The sequence below is a fragment of the Leucoraja erinacea genome, chromosome 13 (genome assembly GCF_028641065.1).
Source record: "Leucoraja erinacea ecotype New England chromosome 13, Leri_hhj_1, whole genome shotgun sequence".
Lineage (NCBI taxonomy): Eukaryota > Metazoa > Chordata > Chondrichthyes > Rajiformes > Rajidae > Leucoraja > Leucoraja erinaceus.
In genome coordinates, this window is record NC_073389.1 from 871,151 (window position 1) to 896,144 (window position 24,994).

At 44.9% G+C, this 24,994-nt stretch overlaps 1 protein-coding gene and 1 long non-coding RNA gene across 3 annotated transcripts in view; one reads left to right on the top strand and one right to left on the bottom strand.

The window, feature by feature from the left end:
- Positions 1–1,828: 1,828 nt before the first annotated feature.
- si:rp71-68n21.9 (kelch-like protein 13) overlaps positions 1,829–24,994 on the bottom strand; it is a 44,000-nt gene continuing 20,834 nt past the window's right edge. The window contains exons 2-7 of one of the 2 annotated variants that reach the window (XM_055644244.1): positions 18,189–18,333; positions 13,085–13,217; positions 12,728–12,924; positions 9,968–10,763; positions 4,856–4,969; positions 1,829–2,951 (exon numbers count right to left, since the gene is read on the bottom strand). In XM_055644244.1, the coding sequence (XP_055500219.1) occupies positions 2,452–2,951; positions 4,856–4,969; positions 9,968–10,763; positions 12,728–12,924; positions 13,085–13,217; positions 18,189–18,333 (1,885 nt within the window). In that variant the 3' untranslated portion in view covers positions 1,829–2,451. The remainder of the gene's footprint in view (positions 2,952–4,855; positions 4,970–9,967; positions 10,764–12,727; positions 12,925–13,084; positions 13,218–18,188; positions 18,334–24,994) is intronic. The other variant, XM_055644245.1, reaches the window with a different exon arrangement.
- LOC129702513 (uncharacterized) lies at positions 10,737–19,770 on the top strand. Its single transcript, XR_008724395.1, has 3 exons — positions 10,737–10,815; positions 11,677–11,719; positions 19,293–19,770. It is a non-coding gene; the product is annotated as an uncharacterized LOC129702513 (long non-coding RNA).

Sequence of the window (24,994 nt, forward strand, 5' to 3'; positions counted from 1 at the left end):
ATTAGAATAATGTCACGATTAGACAGGCCCTGATCATCCAACAGTCAATACGGAAAGAGGTGGGCAAAGAAATGTAATCACTCTCTACATGACAGGATAGTCACAGATATTAAGCCTGCCCAGCAAAAGCATCAAATTAGTCACCGATGTATAGAAGATGGTATTATTATAGCTTCATACAGAAGAAAAGCAGGCTCTTTGACTCAACTTGTCCATGCCGACCAAGATGCCTCATCGAAGCTAGTCCCAATTTCCTGCGTTTTGCCCATATCCCTTTCCTATACAGTACCTGTCCAAATGTCTTTAACATGTTGTTATAGTACCTGCTTCACCTACCTTCTATGGCCGCTCGTTCCATATTGCCACCACCCCTCAGGTTCCCATTATTGTGTTTTACCCAGACTAGGAGAATCGGAGAACATAGGTTTAAGGTGAATTGGGGGGGGGAGATTTAATAGGAACCTGAAGGTACCTATTTTTTTTGTGCACAAAAGGTGGCGGGTATATGGAACAAGCTGCCGGACGAGGTAGTCGAGACAGGTACAATCACAAAGTTTAAGAAACATTTGGATAGGTACATGGATAGAATAGGTTTAGAGGGATCGGGGCTAAACGCAGGAAGGTGGGACAAGCATGTTGGCCAGTGGGGGTAAGTTGGGTGGAATGGACTGTTTACTCACTGTATGCTTCCAGGACTCTCTATCTATGACTAAATCTTTCCCCTCTCACCATAAACATATGTCCTCTGGTTTTTGATTTCTTTACCTGTATTGGGTATATTGAATCAGTAGAGTTCAAACATTTCAATCAGTGCCTTGGAAATGGACTCCAGAGCAAATACACAGTTCACCGTATGTCAGAGATAAGAAACAAGGAACATGCTAGCATTTGACTTATATGGACAGGAATGGATTGTGGATAGACAGATGATGAATTAACTCCAGTACCAAAATAATCAAGTTTATAATGGTCACAAATGATTAATGTCTGAGTCTACACACTATTCCTCTTTAATGGACATGTTTTATAGTGCCATCATAGTCATATAGCCCTTCAGCCCAACTTGTCCCTGCCAACCAAGATGCGCCATCCTAATACTGTTTGGATGGGCCCATATCCCTCTAAACCCGTGGAGCGAATGAATAGGCTACTTTAACCATATAATAACCATATAACAATTACAGCACGGAAATAGGCCATCTCGACCCTTCTAGTCCGTGCCGAACACATAATCTCCCCTAGTCCCATATACCTGCGCTCAGACCATAACCCTCCATTCCCTTCCCATCCATATAACTATCCAATTTATTTTTAAATGATAAAAACGAACCTGCCTCCACCACCTTCACTGGAAGCTCATTCCACACAGCTACCACTCTCTGAGTAAAGAAGTTCCCCCTCATGTTACCCCTAAACTTCAGTCCCTTAATTCTCATGTCATGTCCCCGTGTTTGAATCTTCCCTACTCTCAGTGGGAAAAGCTTTTCCACGTCAACTCTGTCTATCCCTCTCATCATTTTAAAAACCTCTATCAAGTCCCCCCTTAACCTTCTGTGCTCCAAAGAATAAAGCCCTAACTTGTTCAACCTTTACCGGTCGAGACAATCTGAAGAATGGTCCTGACCCAAAATGTCACCATCATTTCCCTCCACTGAAGATGCCTGACCCGCTAAGTTCCTCTATCTACCAATTGTTGTTTTGGCTCGCAAATGCCTACAGCATGTTAGAATATACAGCACAGGAACAGGCCCTTCAGCCCATCATGTCTATGCTGATCATGATGACAAGATCAATTCTTATCTGCCTGCACATGATTCACATCCTTCAATACCCTGCATTTCCATGTTCCTATCCGAAAGCCTCTTAAACGCCACTGTCATATCTGCTTCTACCCTACCATCAGGGCAGCACAGTGGCGCAGCTGGTAAAGCTGTTGCTTCACAGCGCCAGAGACCAGGGTTCAATCCTGAACTTAGCTGCAGTTCGGTGGAGATTGCACATTCTCCCTGTGACTGCATGTGTTTCCTCCGGGTGCTCCGGTTTCCTCCCACATCCCGAAGATATGTGGGTTTGTAGGCTAATTGACCTCTGTAAATGACCCCTTGTGCATAGGAAGTGGATGTAAAAGTGGGGATAACATACAACTAGTGTGAACAGTTCTGGTCGGAGCAGACTCGGTGGGCCGAAGGGCCTGTTCAAATACTGTATCTCTGAACTAAAAGGGTGCAGATCTCTGAACTATTCCTTGCCTATCTAAAAGCCTCTTAAAAACCACTATGGTACCTGCTTCCATCACCACCCCTGATGGCACGTTGCAGGCACCTACCGCCTGTATGAAGAAACTTTCCCTACACATCTTGTGAACAACAATTACCTTCTTACAAACCATAAACAGTTAGCATTATAAGGAAAAATCCCTCGCAGTCAGCATTTAATATTAAAGCTAGTCACTCAACTAATTGAACTTACTGCAAGAAACGAAGATTCCAGAGATGGACTTTCGGCCTCATCCTCTGGCATGTGAACAGTCAAGGTGCATGCCCGTATTCCACCAAGTGATTCTGGGACGTCAAAGACTTTCTGCCAATCGTTTTTCTCCGGGTTGTATTTCTGGACAATTTCTACCATGCAGCGATTGTTCCATGAGTAGCCGCCAATAACGTATATGTTCTTGTTGAAGACGGCCACGCCAACGTCACTCTGTCCGCGAAGCATAGGGGCGATCTCCGTCCACTGATCTGCAACAGGGCAGTAGTACTCGCAAGCCAGCACGTCATCGTAGTCACTGGTCCCACGGAAGTGGTTCCCTCCGATAACGTAAAGGCGATCTTCGATCGTGCACATACAATGGAGGCCGCGCACGGTGGACATGTCACATCGCCGTGACCAGCTGTTACTATCTGGGTTGTAGCGCTGTAGCTCTCTCTGAAATGTGTCGTGCGTAATTCCGCCTGCAATTGCAAGTAGAGATCATTAGTGTTATAATAAAGGGACAAATGATTAGCTCAATGGCATTGGGTAGCTTGTTTGCTCACCAATTCATTTTAGAATACGGAACATAGAACAGTACAGCACTGGAACAGGCCCTCAGGCCCAAAATGTCTGTGTCAAACATGATTCCCGGATAAAACATAGTAAGTGCAAGAACAGGCCTTTCAGCTCAGTGTCAATGAGGCCAAAATAATCTAATCACATCTGCCTTCACATAAACCATAATCCCTATTTTCTCTTCCATATGCCTATCTAAAAGCCTCTTGAATGGCACTATTGTATCTGCCTCCACCACTAACCCTGGCAGCACATTCTAGGTACCACTACTCTGTTTGAAAAAACTTGCCCCCCACATCTCCTTTGAACATTGCCCATCTCACGTTAAAGCTATGCCCTCTAGCCATTGATATTTCCGCCCTGGAGAAAAAGGTTTCTGACTGTCTACCCTATCCATGCTACTCATAATTTTATATACTCTCCCGAAAGTTAATACCCTCTAATCCAGTCAGCATTCTGGTAAAACTCTTCTGCACCCTCTCCACATCCTTCCTATAACAGGCCAACTAGAACATCTATCTTCAAAATCTGATTCTTTCAGATGGCAGTCTTAAATAATTTGCTTATTTGTTCAATTCCTCAGAAAACAGTCTCACCCACAGAAAACAATAGGAAAAGGGATTGGGAATTATTTTATTGCAATTTCAAATATGTTCATCATGAACATAACAGTTATTTATAATACTTCACAAATAGAAGTGCATACATTGGAAAGCAATAAGGGTGCAACTTATTCCGTATAAATATACAATGTTCATGAAAATAACAGTGAAATAATAATTTACATTAGCATAATAATTTAGTAGCTTGATGCCAACCTGGTTTACACACAACAAAGTTAGAGAGATAACTTGGGTGCTTCTACATATTTGGAAACAATGATATACCCTTAAACACTTTGCAGCACAGTGACACAGCTGGAAGAGCTATTGCCTCACAGCGCCAGAGACACGGGTTCGACCCTGACCTCGCATTCTGTCTGTGTGGTGTTTGCACTTTCCCCCTATGATCGTGTGGGTTTCTTCCGCATGCTCCAGTTTCCTCCCACACCGCGTGGCTTTGTAGGTTAATTGGCCTCCGTAAACGGCCTCTAATGTGTAGGGAGCGGATGAGAAAGTGAAATGACATAGAATTAGTGTGAACGGGTGATCGATGGTCGATGTGGACGGTGGGCTTGAGGGTCTATTTCCATGCTATATCTCTAGTTTGAACTAAACAATCATTTCTACATCTCCACCAACTTGGTAAAATTCTTCCATGCATTTTACAGGGAGGAGCATTGATTAACCAAATTTGACAGAAGAGCTAACAAAAAGATATTACAGCAGTTGGCTAAAATGAGTGGGATATAAGGAGCATCTTAATAGGAGAGAGGTTGGAGAGAGCCTTGTGTTGAAATGTCCAACACTAGAGGGCATAGCTTTAAGGTGAGAGAGAGAATGTATAATGGAGATGTGTGGGGCAAGTTTCTTTACACAGATGGTAGTGGGTACCTGGAAAGCATTGCCAGAGGCAGTGGTGGAGGCAGATACGAAGGTGCCTTTAAGAAACGTTTAGATAGGCACATGGAAGTGCAGGAAATGGAGGGGTACAGATCATGTGTAGGCAGATAAGATCAGTTTGGGTAGGCATCATGTTCGGCACAAACATTGTGGACCATATGGCCTCAGCTGAACTGTTCTATGTTCTATACCCTTATCTGATAAGGGTATAGAACATAGAACAGTTCAGCTGATCACACAAAAACTTTTGCTCTAATTATATTACAGAACTACCAAAGAAGATAGAAGTCTTTAGGTTTCTCTACCTGATATGTACATGTATCCCCCGTGAACTGTTCCAGCATGTCCATAATGTGGCTCAGTTAACTTTGTGACGTACGTCCATTCATTCACAGCTGTGTTGTAGCATTCAACTGTGGCTGATTATAACAGAAAGCACTTGTTTTAAAATTTTACGTACAGCAAGGTTACTGAATATAATATATTAATTTCACTGAAATGACTGAATATATCTTAATTTCACTGTAAAAGCAGTAGTATTAAATTATTAAATTATAATCAGGGCAGCACAGTGGCACAGCAGTCGAGTTGCAGCCTTACATTGGAGGAGACCCGGGTTCTATTCTGACGACGGGTGCTGTCTGTTCGGAATTTCTCCCTGTGACCGGGTGGTCCAGGTTCCTCCTACACTACAAAGATGTGTAGGTTTGTAGGTTACTTGGCTGTTGTAAATAGTCACTAGTGTGTAGGATAGAACTAATGCACGCACAGGTGATCACTGGTCAGCGTGGCCTCAATGGGCCAAAGGGGCAGTTTCCACGCTGTATTTCTAAACTAAAACTAATCAAGCAGAAAGCATTTTTAAGCAGAAAGCATTGACAGTTACAGTCCCTAAGAATCGTTTCATTTAGAACGATAGCTAGTGGTGAGCACTAACGTTTGATTTCATAATTAACTCTGCGCTAATTCTTCCATTGCACACCTACATATTTTACACAGAGCAGGGGAACCAAGAACCAGGGGACATAGATTTAAGATGAGAGAGGAAAGATTCAGTTGGGACCGGAGGGGCAACTTTTTCACAGATATGGAACAAGCTGGCAGAGGAGGTATATGAAGCAGGTACTATAACTATCAAAAGATTCTGTTGAAGTATTCCTAGGAATTAGGTTTGGAAAATTGTACCCAATACTCCAGAATTGGCCTCAGCATGCCTTGAAACTCCAACAACATTCAGAGGGATAAGGGCAATGGGACTAGTGTAGATGGGCCATCTTATCAAACTAGCTGTCTTTACCACCCATTTTGGTGAGATTCTACTTTAGATGGGGCATCTTGTGCACAGTTGTTCCCAGGGGCATCTGTGGGACTATTGTACATGGGGGCTACCATTGTGGTCCTATTTTAGTGTAGATGGGGCATCTTGTGGGGACTAATGTAGATGGGGCATCTTGTGGGACTAGTGTAGATGGGGCATCTTGTGGAGACTAGTGTAGATAGATGGGGCATCTTGTGGGGACTAATGTAGATGGGGCATGGGGACTTGTGTAGATGGGGCATCTTGTGGGGACTAGTGTAGATGGGGCATCTTGTGGGGACTAGTGTAGATGGGGCATCTTGTGGAGACTAGTGTACAAATGGGGCATCTAGTGGGGACTAGTGTAGATGGGGCATCTTGTGTTGATCCATCTTGCTAGTCCACCATAGATACCCATCCATGTGGGGACCTTCTAGATGGGGCATCTTGTGGGGACTAGTGTCAATGGGGCATCTTGTGGGGACTAGTCCAGATAGATGGGGCATCCACTGGGGACTAGTGTAGATGGGGCATCTTGTGGGACTAGTGTAGCTTCAAAATCTAGTGGGGACTAGTGTAGATAGATGGCATCTTGGCATCTAATTGTGGGGACTAGTGTAGATGGGGCATCTTGTGGGACTAGTGTAGATCTAAATATCTTGTGGGACTAGTGTAGATGGGGCATCTTGTGGGGACTAATGTAGATGGGGCATCTTGTGGGGACTAGTGTAGATGGGGCATCTTGTGGACCCCTAGTGTACATGGGGCATCATGTGGGACTAGTGTACCTGGGGCATCTTGTGGGGACTAGTGTAGATGGGGCATCTTGTGGGACTAGTGTCATAGATGGGGCATTTTGTGGGACTAGTGTAGATAGATAGGGCATCTTGTGGGGACTAGTGTAGATGGGGCATCTTTTTATATAGTGTAGAAGGGGCATCCTTGTGGGGACTAGTGTAGATAGGGGCATCTTGTGGGACTAGTGTAGATGGGGCAATATCCTGTGGGGACTAGTGTAGATGGGGCATCTTGTGGGGACTAGTCAATAGATGGGGCATCTTGTGGGACTAGTGTAGATAGATGGGGCATCTTGTGGGGACTAGTGTAGATGACTGGCATCTTGTGGGGACTAGTGTAGATGCGGCATCTTTTGGGACTAGTGTAGATGGGACTTCTTGATCTTGGGGACTAGTCTAGATGGGGCATTTTCCCTGGGACTGTGTGTAGATGGGTGGGGCATCTCCTGGGACTAGTGTAGATGGGGCATCTTGTGAGGACTAGTGTAATTGGGGCATCTTGTGGTCACTAGTGTAGATGGGGCATCTTGTGGCACGCACAGTAGATAGATGGGGCATCTTGTGGGACGTGTAGATGGGCCATCTTGTGGGGACTAGTGTAGATGGGGCATCTTGTGGGGACTAGTGTAGATGGGGCATCTTGGGGACTAGTGTAGATAGATGGGGCATCTTGTGGGACTAGTGTAGATGGGAAAGGTTTGTGGGACTAGTGTAGATGGGGCATCTTGTGGGGACTAATGTAGATGGGGCATCTTGTGGGGACTAGTGTAGATGGGGCATCTTGTGGGACTAGTGTACATGGGGCATCTTGTGGGGACTAGTGTAGATGGGGCATCTTGGTGGGACTAGTGTAGATAGATGGGGCATTTTGTGGGACTAGTGTAGATAGATGGGGCATCTTGTGGGGACTAGTGTAGATGGGGCATCTTGTGGGACTAGTGTACATGGGGCATCTTGTGGGACTAGTGTAGATGGGGCATCTTGTGGGGACTAGTGTAGATGGGGCATCTTGTGGGGACTAGTGTAGATAGATGGGGCATCTTGTGGGACTAGTGTAGATGGGGCATCTTGTGGGGACTAGTGTAGATGGGACATCTTAGTGGGACTAGTGTAGTTGGGGCATTTTGGTGAGACTAGTGTAGATGGGGCATCTTGTGGGACTAGTGTAGATGGGGCATCTTGTGGGGACTAATGTAGATGGGGCATCTTGTGGGGACTAGTGTAGATGGGGCATCTTGTGGGGCTAGTGTACATGGGGCATTTTGTGGGGACTAGTGTAGATGGGGCATCTTGTGGGACTAGTGTAGATAGATGGGGCATTTTGTGGGACTAGTGTAGATAGATGGGGCATCTTGGGGGGACTAATGTAGATGGGGCATCTTGGGGGGACTAGTGTAGATGGGGCATCTTGTGGGGACTAGTGTAGATGGGGCATCTTGTGGGACTAGTGTAGTTGGGGCATCTTGTGGGACTAGTGTACATGGGGCATCTTGTGGGACTAGTGTAGTAGATGGGGCATCTTGTGGGGACTAGTGTAGATGGGGCATTTTGTGGGACTAGTTTAGATAGATGGGGCATCTTGTGGGGACTAGTGTAGATGGGGCATCTTGTGTGGGACTAGTGTAGATGGGGCATCTTGTGGGGACTAGTGTAGATGGGGCATCTTGTGGGGACTAGTGTAGATGGGGCATTTTGTGGGACTAGTGTAGATGGATGGGGCATCTTGTGGGACTAATGCAGATGGGGCATCTTGTGAGGACTAGTGTAGTTGGGGCATCTTGTGGGACTAGTGTAGATGGGGCATCTTGTGGGGGACTAGTGTAGATAGATGGGGCATCTTTGTGGGACTAGTGTAGATGGGGCATCTTGTGGGACTAGTGGAGATGGGGCATCTTGTGGGGACTAGTGTAGATGGGGCATCTTGTGGGACTAGTGCAGATGGGGTATTTGGTGGGGACTAGTGTAGATGGGGCATCTTGTGGGACTAGTGTACATGGGGCATATTGTGGGGACTAGTGTAGATGGGGCATCGTGTGGGACTAGTGTAGATGGGGCATCTTGTGGAGACTAGTGTAGATAGATGGGGCATCTTGTGGGGACTAATGTAGATGGGGCATCTTGTGGGGACTAGTGTAGATGGGGCATCTTGTGGGACTAGTTTAGCATAGATGGGGCATCTTATGTGGGACTAGTGTAGATGGGGGCATCTTGTGGGACTAGTGTAGATGGGGCATCTTGTGGGACTAGTGTAGATAGATGGGGCATCTTGTGGGACTAGTGTAGATGGGGCATCTTGTGGGGACTAGTGTAGATGGGGCATCTTGTGGGGACTAGTGTGTAGATGGGGCATCTTGTGGGACTAGTGTAGATGGGGCATCTTGTGGGGACTAGTGTAGATAGATGGGGCATCTTGTGGGACTAGTGTAGATAGATGGGGCATCTTGTGGGGACTAGTGTAGATGGGGCATCTTGTGGGGACTAGTGTAGATGGGGCATCTTGTGGGACTAGTGTAGATAGATGGGGCATCTTGTGGGACTAGTGTAGATGGGGCATCTTGTGGGACTAGTGTAGATAGATGGGGCATCTTTTGGGACTAGTGTAGATGGGGCATCTTGTGGGGACTAGTGTAGATGGGGCATCTTGTGGGGACTAGTGTAGATGGGGCATCTTGTGGGACTAGTGTAGATGGGGCATTTTGTGGGGACTAGTGTAGATGGGGCATCTTGTGGGACTAGTGTAGATGGGGCATCTTGTGGGACTAGTGTGCAGATGGGGCATCTTGTGGGACTAGTGCAGATGGGGTATTTTGTGGGGACTAGTGTAGATGGGGCATCTTGTGGGACTAGTGTGTAGATGGGGCATCTTGTGGGACTAGTGTAGATAGATGGGGCATCTTGTGGGACTAGTGTAGATAGATGGGGCATCTTGTGGGGACTAGTGTAGATGGGGCATCTTGTGGGACTAGTGTAGATGGGGCATCTTGTGGGACTAGTGTAGATGGGGCATCTTGGGGGAGTAGTGTAGATGGGGCATTTTGGGGGGACTAGTGTAGATAGATGGGGCATCTTGTGGGGACTAGTGTAGATGGGGCATCTTGTGGGACTAGTGTAGATGGTGCATCTTGTGGGACTAGTGTAGATAGATGGGGCATCTTGTGGGGACTAGTGTAGATGGATGGGGCATCTTGTGGGGACTAGAGTAGATGGGGCATCTTGTGGGGACTAGCTTGGATGGGGCATCTTGGTCAGCATGGATGAGTTGGGCCGATGTGCCTGTTTGCGTGCTGTATGACTAACTCCATGAATCTTTGATCAGAACGTACCTAATTCTCCAGCTGCATTGCGGCCTCCCACCGCATACAGCTTGCCTTCGAGGGCGCTGAGGTGGAAGAAGGTCCTCTTCTCGTTGAGGGTCGCCATCTGCCCCCACTTGTTGTAACGCGGGTCGTATCTGTAGGTGGTGTCCACGGCCGTCTTGCCTTTGGTGTCATAGTTGCTCTGCCCGCCGACGACGAAGAGGAAGTTTCCGATGACGGCCACGCCGTGCTGGTAGCGCGGGGAGTCCATGGAGGCCAGGCGGCGCCATCTTTGCGTAGCTTCGTCGAAGAGGCGCAGCTCCTTGCTGACCAGGAGCTGCTGGCGGAGGACGCCGCCCAGAGTTACCAGGCGGCTGGTGTCTGAGCGGATCCTCGTCCTCTCCGTCTGCAGGACGGGCTGCATGTGAGGCAACATCTGGTAGTTGCTGGCCTCCAGCAGCAGGTTGACGCAGGCCGTGTCCGTCCGCATGAAGCCCACCGTCTGCACGCGCTCCAGCAGTTCCCGCGGCGCCATCAGCGGGAAGCGAACCCGCGCCATCAGCTCCGCCGCCCGCCTCATGCGGCCTTCCTCCCGCTCCAGCCAGCGCCGCGTCGCCTCGAACAACTCCAGCTCCGAGCAGCCCCGCACGCTGTCGCTGCCCAGCACGAAGGCGAGCTGCTCGTAGCTCAACTTCACGTACTCGCCGCTCGCCATCAGCGCCGAGAAGTTGCTCACGATGAACTCCTGGATGTCGTCGTGCAGGTCGGTCAGGTGGAAGACGTTGGCGAGGCGGCCAAACTCCACACAGTTCTCCACCGACACCTGGCAAAGGCACAAGGAAGACGATAATCACACACTTCTTAACCGAGGCCTGGTAAGTGTAAAATTAAGATTATATCTGGTATATCTTCTACCTGGTAAAACTAGAAAGAAGATTAAAGTTTTTAACCAAGACCGAGTAAATGTTGAAGGAAGATTACAGTTTTCACGCAAGGCCTAGTAAATGTAGAAGGACCATTATATAACAACGTTTTTTAACCAAGAGAGAATCCATGTTGAAGGAAGATTATATATTAGTTTTCAACCAAGACCTAGTAAACGTAGACGGAAGATTATGTACCTGTAATACAGTTGTCAACCAAGACCTGGTAAATACCACACACATCTGGTGTAACTTAAGAGGGAGTTTCTTCCCAGCTGTTATCAGGCAACTGAACCATCCTATCACCAACTAGAGGTCCTGAGCTACCTCACTGTAGACCCTCGGACTATCTTTAATTGAACTTTACTGTATTTTATCTTGCACTGAGTGTTATTCCTTTTATCCCGTATCCTGTACACAGTGGATGGCTCGATTGTAATCATGAAGAGTCTTTCCTCTGACTGGATAGCAGGCAACAAAAAGCTTTTCACCGTACCTTGGTACATATGATATTAAACTAAACTAAACAATGAATATTATATAATACAGTGCAATTAGTGTAGAAGGAAGATTAAATAGTCATTTGGAACCAAGACCTGGTAAAGTTAGAAGGAAGATTATGTAATATACAAACTGTCATCAATGTCATGAACCATGCAGTATCTTACTTCAATCAGCACAACGTGCTAGAGGAACGGAGGAACAGTGGATCACACAGCATCTGTGGAGTGAATGGGCAGATGATGTTTTGGGACAGGAACACCTCTGAGTGGCAGGAAAAGTCCTGACTTAAAATGTCAATTTCCTCCACAGATGCTGTCAAACCCGCTGAGATCCGGCAGCACTTCGGGTTGAGGTAAGAATGGGAATGACGCAGAGAATTAAAGTGAGCGCGGGGGGGGGGAGGGGGGGAGGGCTGGAAGTATGGGTCACCCTTGTGGACTGTACAGAGGGTGTTCTGTGAAGTGGTCTTGACATCTGTCAAGAATGTTTTATGGTCATATGTCATACAGAACAATGAAATTCTTAAGGGACTGTCCCACTTAGGCGATTTTTCAGCGGACTGCCGGCGACTATCAAGTTTGTGGCACTCGCGTGAAAAACCAGGAACTGGAACGGCGAGCGTCAGAGTGGAACACACACATACAAACACATCGCAAAGGCAGGGGCCAGGGAAAGTGGGGGAGCGCTGTCTGAAATTCACACGGTGCAAAGCCAAGGTGATATAGACACACACCGCGAAGAACAGGAAGGTTAAGGTGGCTAACACAGTGTACGGTGAGTCCTTTAAAAGAGGGGAGAAGGGTGGGAATAGGGGGGATAAGGAGTGGAGACACTTAAGAAGCCAGACAACTTTTAATAAGCCAGAGATACACAGCTGTGAAGTTCAGCGGGCATTTAACATTACCAGTCAGTTATCCTTGGTTCTGAAACCTCGTGTTTATGTTTTTTTTCCCCCAATGAGCCATGAAAGTGCCCGGTCAGCAACTAAAACTACTTACGACTACCTCAAATACCCATAACTACATGATGACCCCACTACAACTTCACCTACTACAGGATTATTGATTTTCTCCATGGCGATCAATTTTTGGTCGCAGAAAAATTTTCAACATGTTGAAACATTTGCAGCGACCATACTGAGGCCGCGACTAGTTCCCAGAATGCGTGAACTCCTCGCAACCATGAAGGAGACTCACCAGAGACCACCAGCGAACATGTGGCGACGATGTGGTGATTATGAGGCGAGCGCAGAGTCTCCGGCACTCGCCTAAAAAGTCGTCTCAGGGGACAGGCCCTTTACTTGCCCCTTATTCTCCTATCACATTAACATTGGATGATGTGCCAGTGATATAAGACCAACCTGAGAAATTAGAAGCTCTTTACAGAAGTCCAGTATTGGCATAATCTGCAGGAAGCTCGCAGCTTCTAGTATGTCCTGGAGGTTGTCCACACTGAGCGCCAGCTTTGACGTGTAGATGAACTCAATGATATTTTTCAGTCCTATTTTGCTTACTCCATGCAGTTTGATAGAAGTCAACTCTTGTTCCTTCATGCCACCTGCCACCAAGTGAATTCAAGTTTAGATGGACAGTGGCTTTAAAATATGTTGTTTTTGAAAGTTAACATCATGTAATGATTACTTTAACATCATGTTCAACACAAACATTATGGGCCGAAGGGCCTGTTCCTGTGCTGTACAGTTCTATGTTCTGTGTACCTGTGAACATTGCCTTAAAGTAGTCGCTCGCTGACGCCATCATGGCTCTGTGCACAAGGAACCTTTCATCACTGTCTCCTGGCATTAAAGTAACATCACAGAGTAGACCGCAGTTCCTCAGGCTGTTAAATCCCTGGTAAAACAAAAATTTGCAACACAAAATTTAGAATTTACAGGATGGAGAAAGTCCAACAATTTTAACAAAAGAAGTCTAATCAAAATAGCATCCTTCCATCACTACCCATTGCCTCTTATAACCAATCCAATTTCAGATCTTATTAACCATATCAACTGCAATGGTTCTATATTATCACATGAACAGTGAAATTCTTTTTTTGCACACAGTTCAGTAAAGTATTGCCATGCCTAACCACAAACCCCGATTAGTACAAAGTGCTTCTAAATAGTTCACTGAGACCGTTTGCAGTCTTGGTCTTGGTCTTCTGGAGTGCCACCTGATCCAAGTGAGACCCAGGTTGCTGCAGGGCCTGCAGCCGTTGCCTCCTTCTGGATCGTTAGCAAACCGTTGTCCTACTCCTCGCCTAACCACCTTCAGCCTTAATGCCCCGGGGGGCACCTCCCACAGCCAAACTTGAGAGGGCGGAAGGTACAACCCTGGTTCATTCCCTTACTAACTTGGATCCATGTGTCTTAACGTTCTGAACCAGCCTACAGTGCGGAAACTTGTCAAGTGCCTTACTAAACACCACATCAACAACATCTACAAAATATGACGAGAGTGGACGTATTTTGAGAACCCTCTGATACTTTGGATTTTTCTTACTCGCACAGCTTAGTTTATTTTATCTAAATTCGTGAACTTTAGTCTTTTGTGATTTTGTCATTTTTGATGTTTAATTTTACTCCGGAATTGTGAAATCTCCGACGACTTTCATTACCTGCTACTACTCAATCTGGCCGCGAATGACACCATGTTGTTTTCATTGTGACTTCATGTACTTCTGTCGCTGCTCGCCATAAGACTTGCCAATGACGATAATGGGAGTATCCACGTAGTGACAAAATAACAAAACTGTGGTAGGAATGTTCCTTTATCTTAACCGTGTACCGAACTGTATCATGTTGTTAGACCAAGACTACAAATGATGTACTTCATATCGTACTCATGTGCATCTCGACCGGGTTTTGCAAAGGGTGTGAAACATTTTGTGAACCTTCAAAGACTTCCAAATGGACTGTACGCCGCTGTTTTACTGGTTAATATCCTTAGTGGCAATAAACCCAGGCCGAGTCAAGCGGGGTCGTAAACCAAAATGTCCATGTGCACTCTCAGTGAAGAACAATGACAAAGCAATGCAATGTAATGGATGTGACTTGTGGGCTCTGAATTATCATATGAATATCACCAACAACAACAGGATGAACCTTGGTACTGCCCATGTTGCTGAATCTCGAACATTCTTGAGTCATTGTCTCCTGACCTTAGTTTGGCTAGCGTGTCGAGTGTCAGCTCTGAAAATCCGGAGCCTGACCCCATCCCAGCATGCACTTCACCTAAAACCATTGGTTACAACAATGATAAAATCGCAACAAAAGCAAAACCAAAACATCCAAGATGTAGGAGCTTAACTATTGCAATCATTAACTTTCAGAGAAAGGTAGCTGAATTCCACGCTGAAATGACAGTAATTCTCCTGATATAATCCTTGGCTCAGAATCATGGTTAGACCAGAATGTTTCTTCCTTAGAAATTTTCCCCAGCTATTACCAAGTGACTAGAAAAGACAGGAACACAAGGGGAGGTGGCGGTGTTTTCATTGCCATCCAAGACACCATCCTGCGGATCGAAAGACCTGACTTGGCTCAAGAAGGAAGTGAACAAGTTTGGTGTTGGCTACTGATGAGCCGCGAAAATATCTTTAAGGGCCTGTCCCACTTGGGCGTTATTTGCGTGTCATTTATGCAACATCATTTACGCGTCACGATGCATGACGCTCGCGTCGTGATGCGCGCGTAACGCAGTGTGGTGTGCATTACGCGTGCATGGCGCATGGTGGCGTAGGCAGTGACGCGCGGGAGCGCGCGGCTCCCCAGGATTTTGTGATTCTCAAAATCCTTGTGCGCTATCTGCGTGATGCGTAAATGACGCCCAAGAGGGACAGGCCCTTTATTGGGAGCTACTACTGTCCCCCAACTGCCAGAGACGACCCAGACTTGTCAGACCATAGCCTGAACAAAATCAAGCAAGAAAATAAATCAACTTAGATCATAGTAGGTGGGGATTTTAATATTCCCAACATGACGTGGACTACCGAAACTATTGATGCCCATGGACCTCTCCAAGTCTAGATAGTCATTATCACAGACGATTGCAGTATGGATTAAATTGTGACTTTCCCAACACATAGAGATTCAAATGGGACTGAAAATCCTCTGGATCTCTGCCTCACAACAGTTGTTAATGTTTACCCGCATACTTCCTTTGCCGACCACAGTACTGTTATGGTTGAAATACAAACCCAGACTTCGATCCCAGTAAAACCACAAAGAACTGGTTATCTTTGGAATAAAGTGGATGAGCAAAGTATCAAGGAAGATGCCCAAGAATTCGCTAGCAATTTTCTGGTCAGCAAACCGGAAGACAAGACAGTTAATGAAAATTGGAGCACCTTTAAAAATGCCATCGTCCATTTGGTTAAGAAACATGTTCCAAGTAACCAAGCAAAAGGCAAACAACGTCCACCTTGGTTTATGCAGAAACACAAAAGACTTTGTTGAGAAAAGGAGTGCTATTATTTGAAGGCTGTAAATCATGGTGATCAACAACACTGGGACCAATTCAAGAAAATCAGTAATAAAGTTGACAAGGAACTTTGTAAAGGTAGCAGAGAGTATGTTACTGACCTGTCTTCTGCTGATGACACAAAGAAATTCTGGAACTACATAAAATCGCGTAGAAAAGACAATGTTGGCATTCAGACACTGAAGATTGGAAATGAGACACTTGTAGACGACCAAACCAAAGCTGACAAACTCACTGACCAATTTCAAAGTGTTTTCTCAAGTCAAGACCTAAATCTTCCCTCATTACCAACCAGTCCATACCCAGATATGCCAGACTTTGAGAGCACTGTTGATGGTGTCGAGAAATTGCTTGCCTCGCTTCAAACAAACAAGGCTGTTGGCCCAGATGAAATACCAAATGCTGCCCTGAAGATTGCTTCAGCTGAGTTAGCACCTGCCCTGCAGTTCATCTTTGAACAGAAAGGCTCTAAGTCCGACCCGGCTAACTAGTTCATTGACGTGTATCTGTTGTAAACTGATGGAACACGTAATTGACAGCCAGATTATGAAGTTCCTGAGTTCACAAAACACTCTCACTGATGTTCAACATGCTTTTAGAAAATCCAGATCTTGTGATACACAATTAATTGCAACTCTTCACGACTTGACATCAAACCATAATAATCACCAGACGACTGACATCGCTATCCTGGAGTTCAGTAAAGCGTTTGATGCTGTGTCTCACCAGTGCTTACTGCTGAAGCTCAAGTTTTACGGTATTAATCTCTTGAAGTTGTTAAATCTATCACAAGCCTGTTTGCAGATGACTGCATCATATATAAAATCATCAATTCTGAAGAGGGTGAAACATCTCTTCAGTCTGATTTCACAAGCCTTGTTATCCGGTCCAAAGAATGGGGCATGAGTTTTAATGCATCAAAATGTAAAGTAATGAGGGTGTCCAGGAAACATAAACCAGGATGGGCAAAGTATTCTATGCTTGGCGAAACCTTACAGGAAGTCACTGAAGCCAAATATCTCTGTGTCTTTATACAAAACAACCTGAAGTGGGATAAACAGTCACATTATGCTGCAAACAAAGCCACGAAGATGCTCAACTTCGTCCAGAGAAACTTCCACCATTATTCTAAAACTGTCAAAAAAAAATGTGTACCAAACCATAGTCCAACCGCACTTGTAGTATGCCTCCGCTGCTTGGAACCCCGGTACCAAGAACAAGAAAGGTGTTCTTCAAAATGTTCAACGAAGGGCAACCCAGTTTGTGTGTGGCGACTTTAGTCGACAATCCAGTGTAACCAAAATGGTCACCGACTTAAACTGGGACTCCCTTGAAACCAGACGCCAGATGCTCAGACCGACTACACTTCTCAAGATCATCAACCAGGACATCGACCTCGACCTCGACGTTGACATACGTCAAAGAGAAAACAACAAGCCACACCAAGTAACTTGTAATAATAATAATAATAACTTTATTTGTTAAGCACCTTAAAAACAACCAAGGCTGACCAAAGTGCTGTACAGAAAAAAGAAAACAAGCAAGACATCATAAAACAGGTAGAACAACAGAACATACAACTAACACAAGGCGCATAAATTACATACAAAAATCCAAACAATAAATTAAAAAACATAAAACACAAGTACAAACAACGCAGCAAAACCAAGCAAATACAGTTAATAAACAATTCAACACCTCACTGGTCTACAAAGGCCATGGAGAATAGATATGTCTTCAGGAGTGACTTAAAAACAGCTAGAGAAGGGGCCTGTTTAACGTGCAGAGGCAATTCATTCCACAACCTCGGAGCCGACACAGCAAAGGCACGGTCCCCTCTGAGCTTCTGCTTAGTCTTTGGCTCAATCAGGAGCAGCTGATCATCTGACCTGAGAGAGCGGGAGGGCGAATAAGGGTGAAGAAGCTCAGATAGGTAGGACGGGGCAAGACCACTTAGGGATTTAAAAGTAAATAAAATAATTTTAAAACGAATCCTATACTGAATAGGCAGCCAGTGGAGAGAGGCCAAAAGGTGTGAAACATGATCATGCTTTTGTAGTTCAACAACACACATCTACTCCCAACATCCAGTCATTTTTCACTGAAGCAATTTCACTCTGGAATGCCCTCCCACAATCCTCTGTTGACATGCCCACCTACGCAACCTTCAAGACCTCCATCCAAATCCATAGGCTGCACAGCCCATGCTGGACCAGACCCACTCTCGTCAACTTCCTGTATAGTCCCTGGTCGACTCTTCGGAAGTGAAGACCACAAGGTACTGCCTTTATCGATCATTTTACATAACAATAATTTAAAAAAAAAGATATCTATGGTTACCTGTAACACAGCTGAGCAGTGTGTCTCACTGTTGAAGGTTTGAGGGCCTCCAAGAGAAATCGAGGATGGAGAAGTTTTCGAGTCTTCCATCCTGCTGCAAGATAGTGGCACTTTCAGAGGGAAGGTGCCCTCTTCTGCCAGTGAGCTGAGTGGGATAAGAGACAGACGAGCACTTAGATATAGAGATCACCATCATTCTGTGACAGCAATTCGTCTGCCAACATTGTCCATAACAATACATCATGTCCATAAGAATATATTTGACACACTTTCACACTCGGACGTATTCTCAAACTCTCACCCTGCCACACACACACACGCACACACACACACACACACACACACACACACACACACACACACACACACACACACACACACACACACACACACACACACACACACACACACACACACACACACACACACACACACACACACACACACTACAATATATAATAAATGATATGATTTTATATATCTAATTGTACATTTGTTGTCTTGTCAAAAACATTTCATTGTATCGTTGACCCTGTGTTAACCTACATATGACAAATAAAACTGAACTGAACTGAACTAATGATATATTATAATATGTTGTTGCTTTAATAATATGATGTTACTTTAATATAATTATCGTAAAAATGTATATATCATATATATAAGAATATATTATGTCCAAAGAACATTCTATGCCATATATAACCATATTACTATACAGACCATTTCTGTGCTATGAACATCAATTTATGGCAACCTTACATGTGACCGAGTTCCTGCAATTTACAGCTTTTTGATGCAGCTAGTACAGTTGCTGCCTCACAGCGCCAGATACCTGGGTTCGATCCTGACCTCTGCTTCCAGAAGAGGATCTATTAAACTCGCATATGATTTGATTTGACTGGATATTCTGCAGAACAAGCATCTTACTGTACAGCATCTCTGTACAGGTGACAATATATCAAACCAAATGTCTCTTCAAAATGCAAGAAACTGGCCTCATTCATTGTTGGAAGTGTTGCGCTGGAGGGGAGTGTGACATGCCAAATATATGCGGGTTTATAGGTTAATTTTCCTTTGTAAAAATTGCCCTTAACCTTTAAGGAAAGTGGATGAGAAAGTGGGAAAACGTAGAACTCGTGTGAACAGGTGATCGATGGTCGGCGTGGACTCAGTGGGCTAAAGGACCTGGGAGCCTGGGATCTCTAGATGAGATCACCAGTTGTGGAGCTCCAACCGGCGCGGCCTTGTTGGCTTCGGAAGCCATGGCCTCCAGTACGGAAGCGGCCATTCCAGGGTTCCCAAGCCGCTGAGAGGATTCTCCCGACGCCGGAGCAACATCACCCGGCGAGGACAGCCTGGAACATCGGGCCTCCGTAGAGGCAACTGTGGAGGCCTCAATGGGCCCCACTATGGGTGAACTGGGGTTGGGGACTGGACTTTGTGCCTTCCCTCATAATGCGAACCATTGTGGGGGGATGTTCTTTATGTTTAAAACTCTTATTAATGTTATGTCTGTATTCCTTCTTTATGTGCTGCAAAATGGCAAGAAGCATTTCACTTCACTACACCTAGGTGTATGTGAATGTGACCAATAAAATACCTTTGATTTGATACCTTTGACCTGTTTCCATGTTGTATCTCTGAACTAAATTAAATATTGAAAAGACTAGCATAAGTACAAATGTTCATTCGTACAAACAGCAGAACCAGTATTTACTCTCCATTCACTTTTGGTCATTGTTCTTTCTTGCGAGTCTTTATGTAATTTTGGTGCCATTTATTACAATACTGTGGAAGTATGCTTATGATATAGAGTAGTTACTATATATTTCTGACTTGCAGACAACATCACCTTACAGATATCTGTAAAAATGGAACCCGTTTGTTTGTTGTATCCAATGACAACTGGGAAATCATTATTCATGAGAATCAAGAGTTTTTAATAGTCATATGCTCCAACAATGAAATTCTTACTTGCAGCAGCACAACAGGCCCATAAACACAATAACAGATAACATATCATAATCAATAATACAATAGATCAATAGCCGGAGTACATTAACCATAATAGTGCATTAAGCGAAGTCCGTAGTGCAACCAAAGACACAGTCCACAGACGATCACATTTACTGGGGTTTGTGTTATGCAGTGTTCAAGGGCCTGATGGTTGTTGGGAAGGAGCTGTTCTTGAACCTAGTGGGCATGGTTTTCAGACTCCTTCACCACCTTTTCGAAGTGTGGCCAGGGTGGTGTGGGTCTCTGATGACGATGCTGGCTGCCACTTGAGGCAACTGTAGATCCTTTGAATTGTGGGGAGATCAGTACCTGTGATGGGCTGGGCACTGTTCACCACTCACTGTAATCTTTCTGGGTGTAGACTGTAGTTATGCTGGCATGGGAACAATGGATGGATTTTAAATGGAACCATAAAATGCTGGAGGGTCACATAGGTGCTGAGTGCATCCAGCATTTTCTGTTTCATTTCAGATATCAGCATTGGAGTTCTTTGGAGTGTTTTTTTACCTATGAATGCTGGTGCCAGTGCCACATCAGAAGTCTATTGTGTAGGCTGCTGAGTTTTCATTGGGAGTTTGCACGTTTTCCCTGTGACCGCATGGGTTTCCTCAGGGTGCACCGATTTCCTTCCACTTCCCAAAGATGTATGGGTATGTAGGTTAATGGACCTTTGTAAAATTGCCGCTAGTGTGTAGGCAGTGGATGAGAAAATGGGGTAACATAGACCTAGTGTGAACCTGTGATCAATGGTCAGTGTGGACTCGATGGGTCGAAGGGCCAGTTTCCATGCGATATCATTAAACTAAACCAAAAATACACAATGTGCAGTGTGTCCGAAATGAGATCCCATTTACAGCAACGAGCAGCAAATCCAAATGCTACAATGCTGAAAGTGGGATAACATAAGAACTAGTGTGAATGGGCGATAGATAGTTGACATGAACTTGCTAGGAATAAGGGCCTGTTTCTATGCTGTATCTCGAAACATCTAAACATTGTTATTTCCTGTTGTTTGATTTCTCTCTTTGGATTTCAGCATAGTTAACACTTTTTGACAAACTATCAGCTTCTGCCAAAGTGACCTCGGGTAAGATCATTGTTTTTTTTTAATTTGCTCTGCCTCTTTAGTTGAAAAGCATCTGGCCTCAACCTGTCCTATAATAGCACCGCTGCGATTGCTGATTCAGCTGAGAAATATACTCCTCCCAGCTCCATACAGTCTGTGGCCAGTCTCTGATCTTTCCACCCACTGCCATCTGTGACTTCAGCATACCAGAACAAGCTTGATCAGCAGTACTTCAATCTAAAGTGGATTGCAAAAGATTAATAACATACTTACGGATAGATTCTTGCAACGATTCTTGTAAAGATAAGATTCTTCATAAATTAACTCATTTCAAGCATTGAAGAAAATAGGTGAATGGTGTTATTAAATTAGTCAATATCTGAGTGGTGTTCAGAATGAAGGATGTCATACTGAGATTCATACAGCAAGGACACAGCCCTTCAGCAGGACTGGTCCATGCCAACCAAGATGGAATCAACAACATGGAAGCGTATGTTTGCAGTTAACGGGAAAGAGTGCGTAGGAAAGGTCACGTTTAAACTAACAGGGCAGGGGGTGGGAACCAATGCAAGAGACAGAGGGCCATAAAAGGAGGACAGAAGCAAAAGGTAGAAGGGAGATAAGAAAAACAACCCTGATAGCTTTGTGCCTTAATGCAAGGGAGCATTCGTAATAAGATGGATGAATTGAATGTGCAGTTAGTAGTTAAGGAATATGATGTAGTTGGAATTACGGAGACATGACTCCAGCATGACCAAGGCTGGAAGCTAAACATGCAGGGGTATTCGATATTCAGGAAGGATAGACAGAAAGGAAGAGGAGATGGGGTGGCATTGCTGGTTAAAAAGGAGATTAATGCAACAGCAAGGCGAGACATTAGCTTGGATGCTGTAGAATCGGTATGGGCAGAACTGTGAAATAGCCAAGAGCAGAAAACGCTTGTTGGAGTTGTGTACAGACCACCAAGCAAGCAGGAAATTAGGGATGCATGTAGCAATGAATGGTACAGCGGTTATCTTGGGTGACTTTAATCTACATATAGATTTGGCCAAGCAAAATGGTAGCAGCGCTGAGGAAGAGGATTTCCTGGAATGTATACTGGATGGTTTTGTAAACCAATATGTAGAAGTACCAACGAGAGGACAGGCCATCCTAGACTGAGTATTGTGTAATGAGGAAGGATTAGTTAGCAATCTTGTTGTGCAAAGCCCATTGGGCAACAGTGACCATAACTTGGTAGACTTCTGCATTCGGATGTAGAGCGACGCGGTTAATTCAGAGACGAAGGTCCTGAACATAAAGAAAGGAGACTTTGGACATATGACGGGAATTGGCTCAGACAACTGGCAAATTATACTTAAAGGGTTGATGGTGGAGATGCAATGGTGAAGATTTCAAGACCGTGTGGATGAACTCCAAAAATTATTTATCCCCGTCTGGCGAAAAAATTAAAAGGGGAAGGCGGCTCAACCGTGGCTAACAAGGGAAATCAAGGATAGTGTTAAATCCAAGGAAGAGGCGTATAAATTGGCCAGAGGAAGCAGCAAACTGGAGAACTGGGAGAAATTTAGAGCTCAACAGAGGAGGACAAAGGGCTTAATTAAGAGGGGGAAAAAGAGCATGAAAGAAAGCTTGCGGGAAATATAAAAACTGACCCTAAAAGCTTCTTTAGATATGTGAAGAGGAAACGATTAGTGTAGACAAATGTAGGTCCCTTACAGTCAGAGACAGGTGAATTTATAATGGGAAACAAGGAAATGGCAGAACAGTTAAACAAGTACTTTGTCCGTATCTTCCTTAGTGATGACAGAACCAATCTCCCAGAAATACTAGGAGACCGAGGATCTAGTGGGAGGGAGGAACTGAAGGGAATCCACATTAGTCAGGAAATGGTGTTGGGTAAACTGTTGGGACTGAAGGCAGATAAATCCCCAGGGCCTGATGGTCTGCATCCCAGAGTACTCAAGGAGGTGGCCCGAGAAATCGTGGATGCATTGGTGATCATTTCCCAATGGTCTCTCGACTCTGGATCAGTTCCTGTGGACTTGAGGGTGGCCAATGTAACCCTACTTTTTAAGGAAGGAAGGAGAGAGAAAGCGGGGAATTGTAGACCAGTTAGCCTGAAATCAGTAGTCGGGAAGATGCTTGAGTCGATTATTTAAGATGTTATAGCAGCGTATTTGGAAAGCAGTGACAAGAGTCGGTAAAAGTCAGCATGGATTTATGAAGGGGAAATCATGCTTGACTAATCTGGAATTTTTTGATGATGAAACAAGTAGAATGGATAAGGGAGAGCCAGTGGATGTGGTGTATCTGGACTTTCAAAAAGCCTTTGACAAGGTCCCACACAAGAGATTAGTGTGCAAAATTAGAGCACATGGCATTGGGGGTAGGATATTGGCATGGATAGAGAACTGGTTGGCAGACAGGAAGCAAAGATTAGGAATTAATGGTTCCTTTTCAGAATGGCAGGCAGTGACTTGCGGGGTGCTGGGACCCCAGTTATTTACAATATATATTAACGATTTAGATGAGGGAATTAAATGTGACATCTCCAAGTTTGCGGATGACACAAAGCTGGGTGGCAGTGTGAGCTGCGAGGAGGATGCTATGAGGCTCCAGGGCGACTTGGATAGGTTGGGTGAGTGGGCAGATGCATGGCAGATGCAGTATAATATGGATAAATATGAGGTCATCCACTTTGGTGGCAAGAACAGGATGGCAGATTATTATCTGAATGGTGTCATATTAGGAAAAAGGGAGGTGCAATGAGACCTGGGTGTGCTTGTACATCAGTCACTGAAGGTAAGCATGCAAGTACAGCAGATAGTGAAGAAAGCCAATTGGCCTTCATTGCGAGAGGATTTGAGGTTAGAAGCAAGGTCCTACTGCAGTTGTATAGGACCCTGGTGAGACCGCACCTGGAGTATTGTGTGCAATTTTGGTTTACTAATTTGAGGAAGGGCCTATTGCTATTGAGGGAGGGACATATTCCCGGGATGGTGGGACTGACATATTATGAAGGAATGGGTCGACTGGGTTTGTATTCACTGGAATTTAAAATGATGAGAGGAGATCTCATAGAAACATATAAAATTCTTAAAGGATTGGGCAGGCTAGATGCAGGAAAAATGTTCCCGAGGTTGGGGAGTCCAGAATCAGTGGATACAGTTTAACAATAAGGGGTAGGCTATTAAGGACTGGAATGAGGAAAGAGAGTTGTGAATCTGTGGAATTCTCTGCCACAGAAGGCAGAGGAGGCCAATTCACTGGATGTTTTCAAGAGGGAGTTAGCTTTAGCTCTTAGGGCTAAAGGAATCAAGGTACTGATTTTAAATGATCAGCCACGATGATATTGAATGGCGGTGCTGAGTCGAAGGCCTGAATGGCCTACTCCTGCACCTATTTTTCTATGTTTCTGAGATGCCCCATCTAATCTGGTCATATTTGCCCACGTTTGGCCCATGTGCCTCTAAACCGTTTCTATTCATGCACCTGTCTAAGTGTGCTTTAAATGTTGCTATTGTACCTGCCTCAACTACCCCCTCTGGTACATACCCACCAGAGGACTTTATAAGACATATTCAACTTTTCCAAAATATTCTTTGAAAATGTGGTTAATATTTCTAAACCTGAAGTTGATTAATTGATTGATTGAAAGATACAGCATGGAAACAGGCCATTTGGCCCCTCGAGTCCATGCCAACCATGTTCACAATGT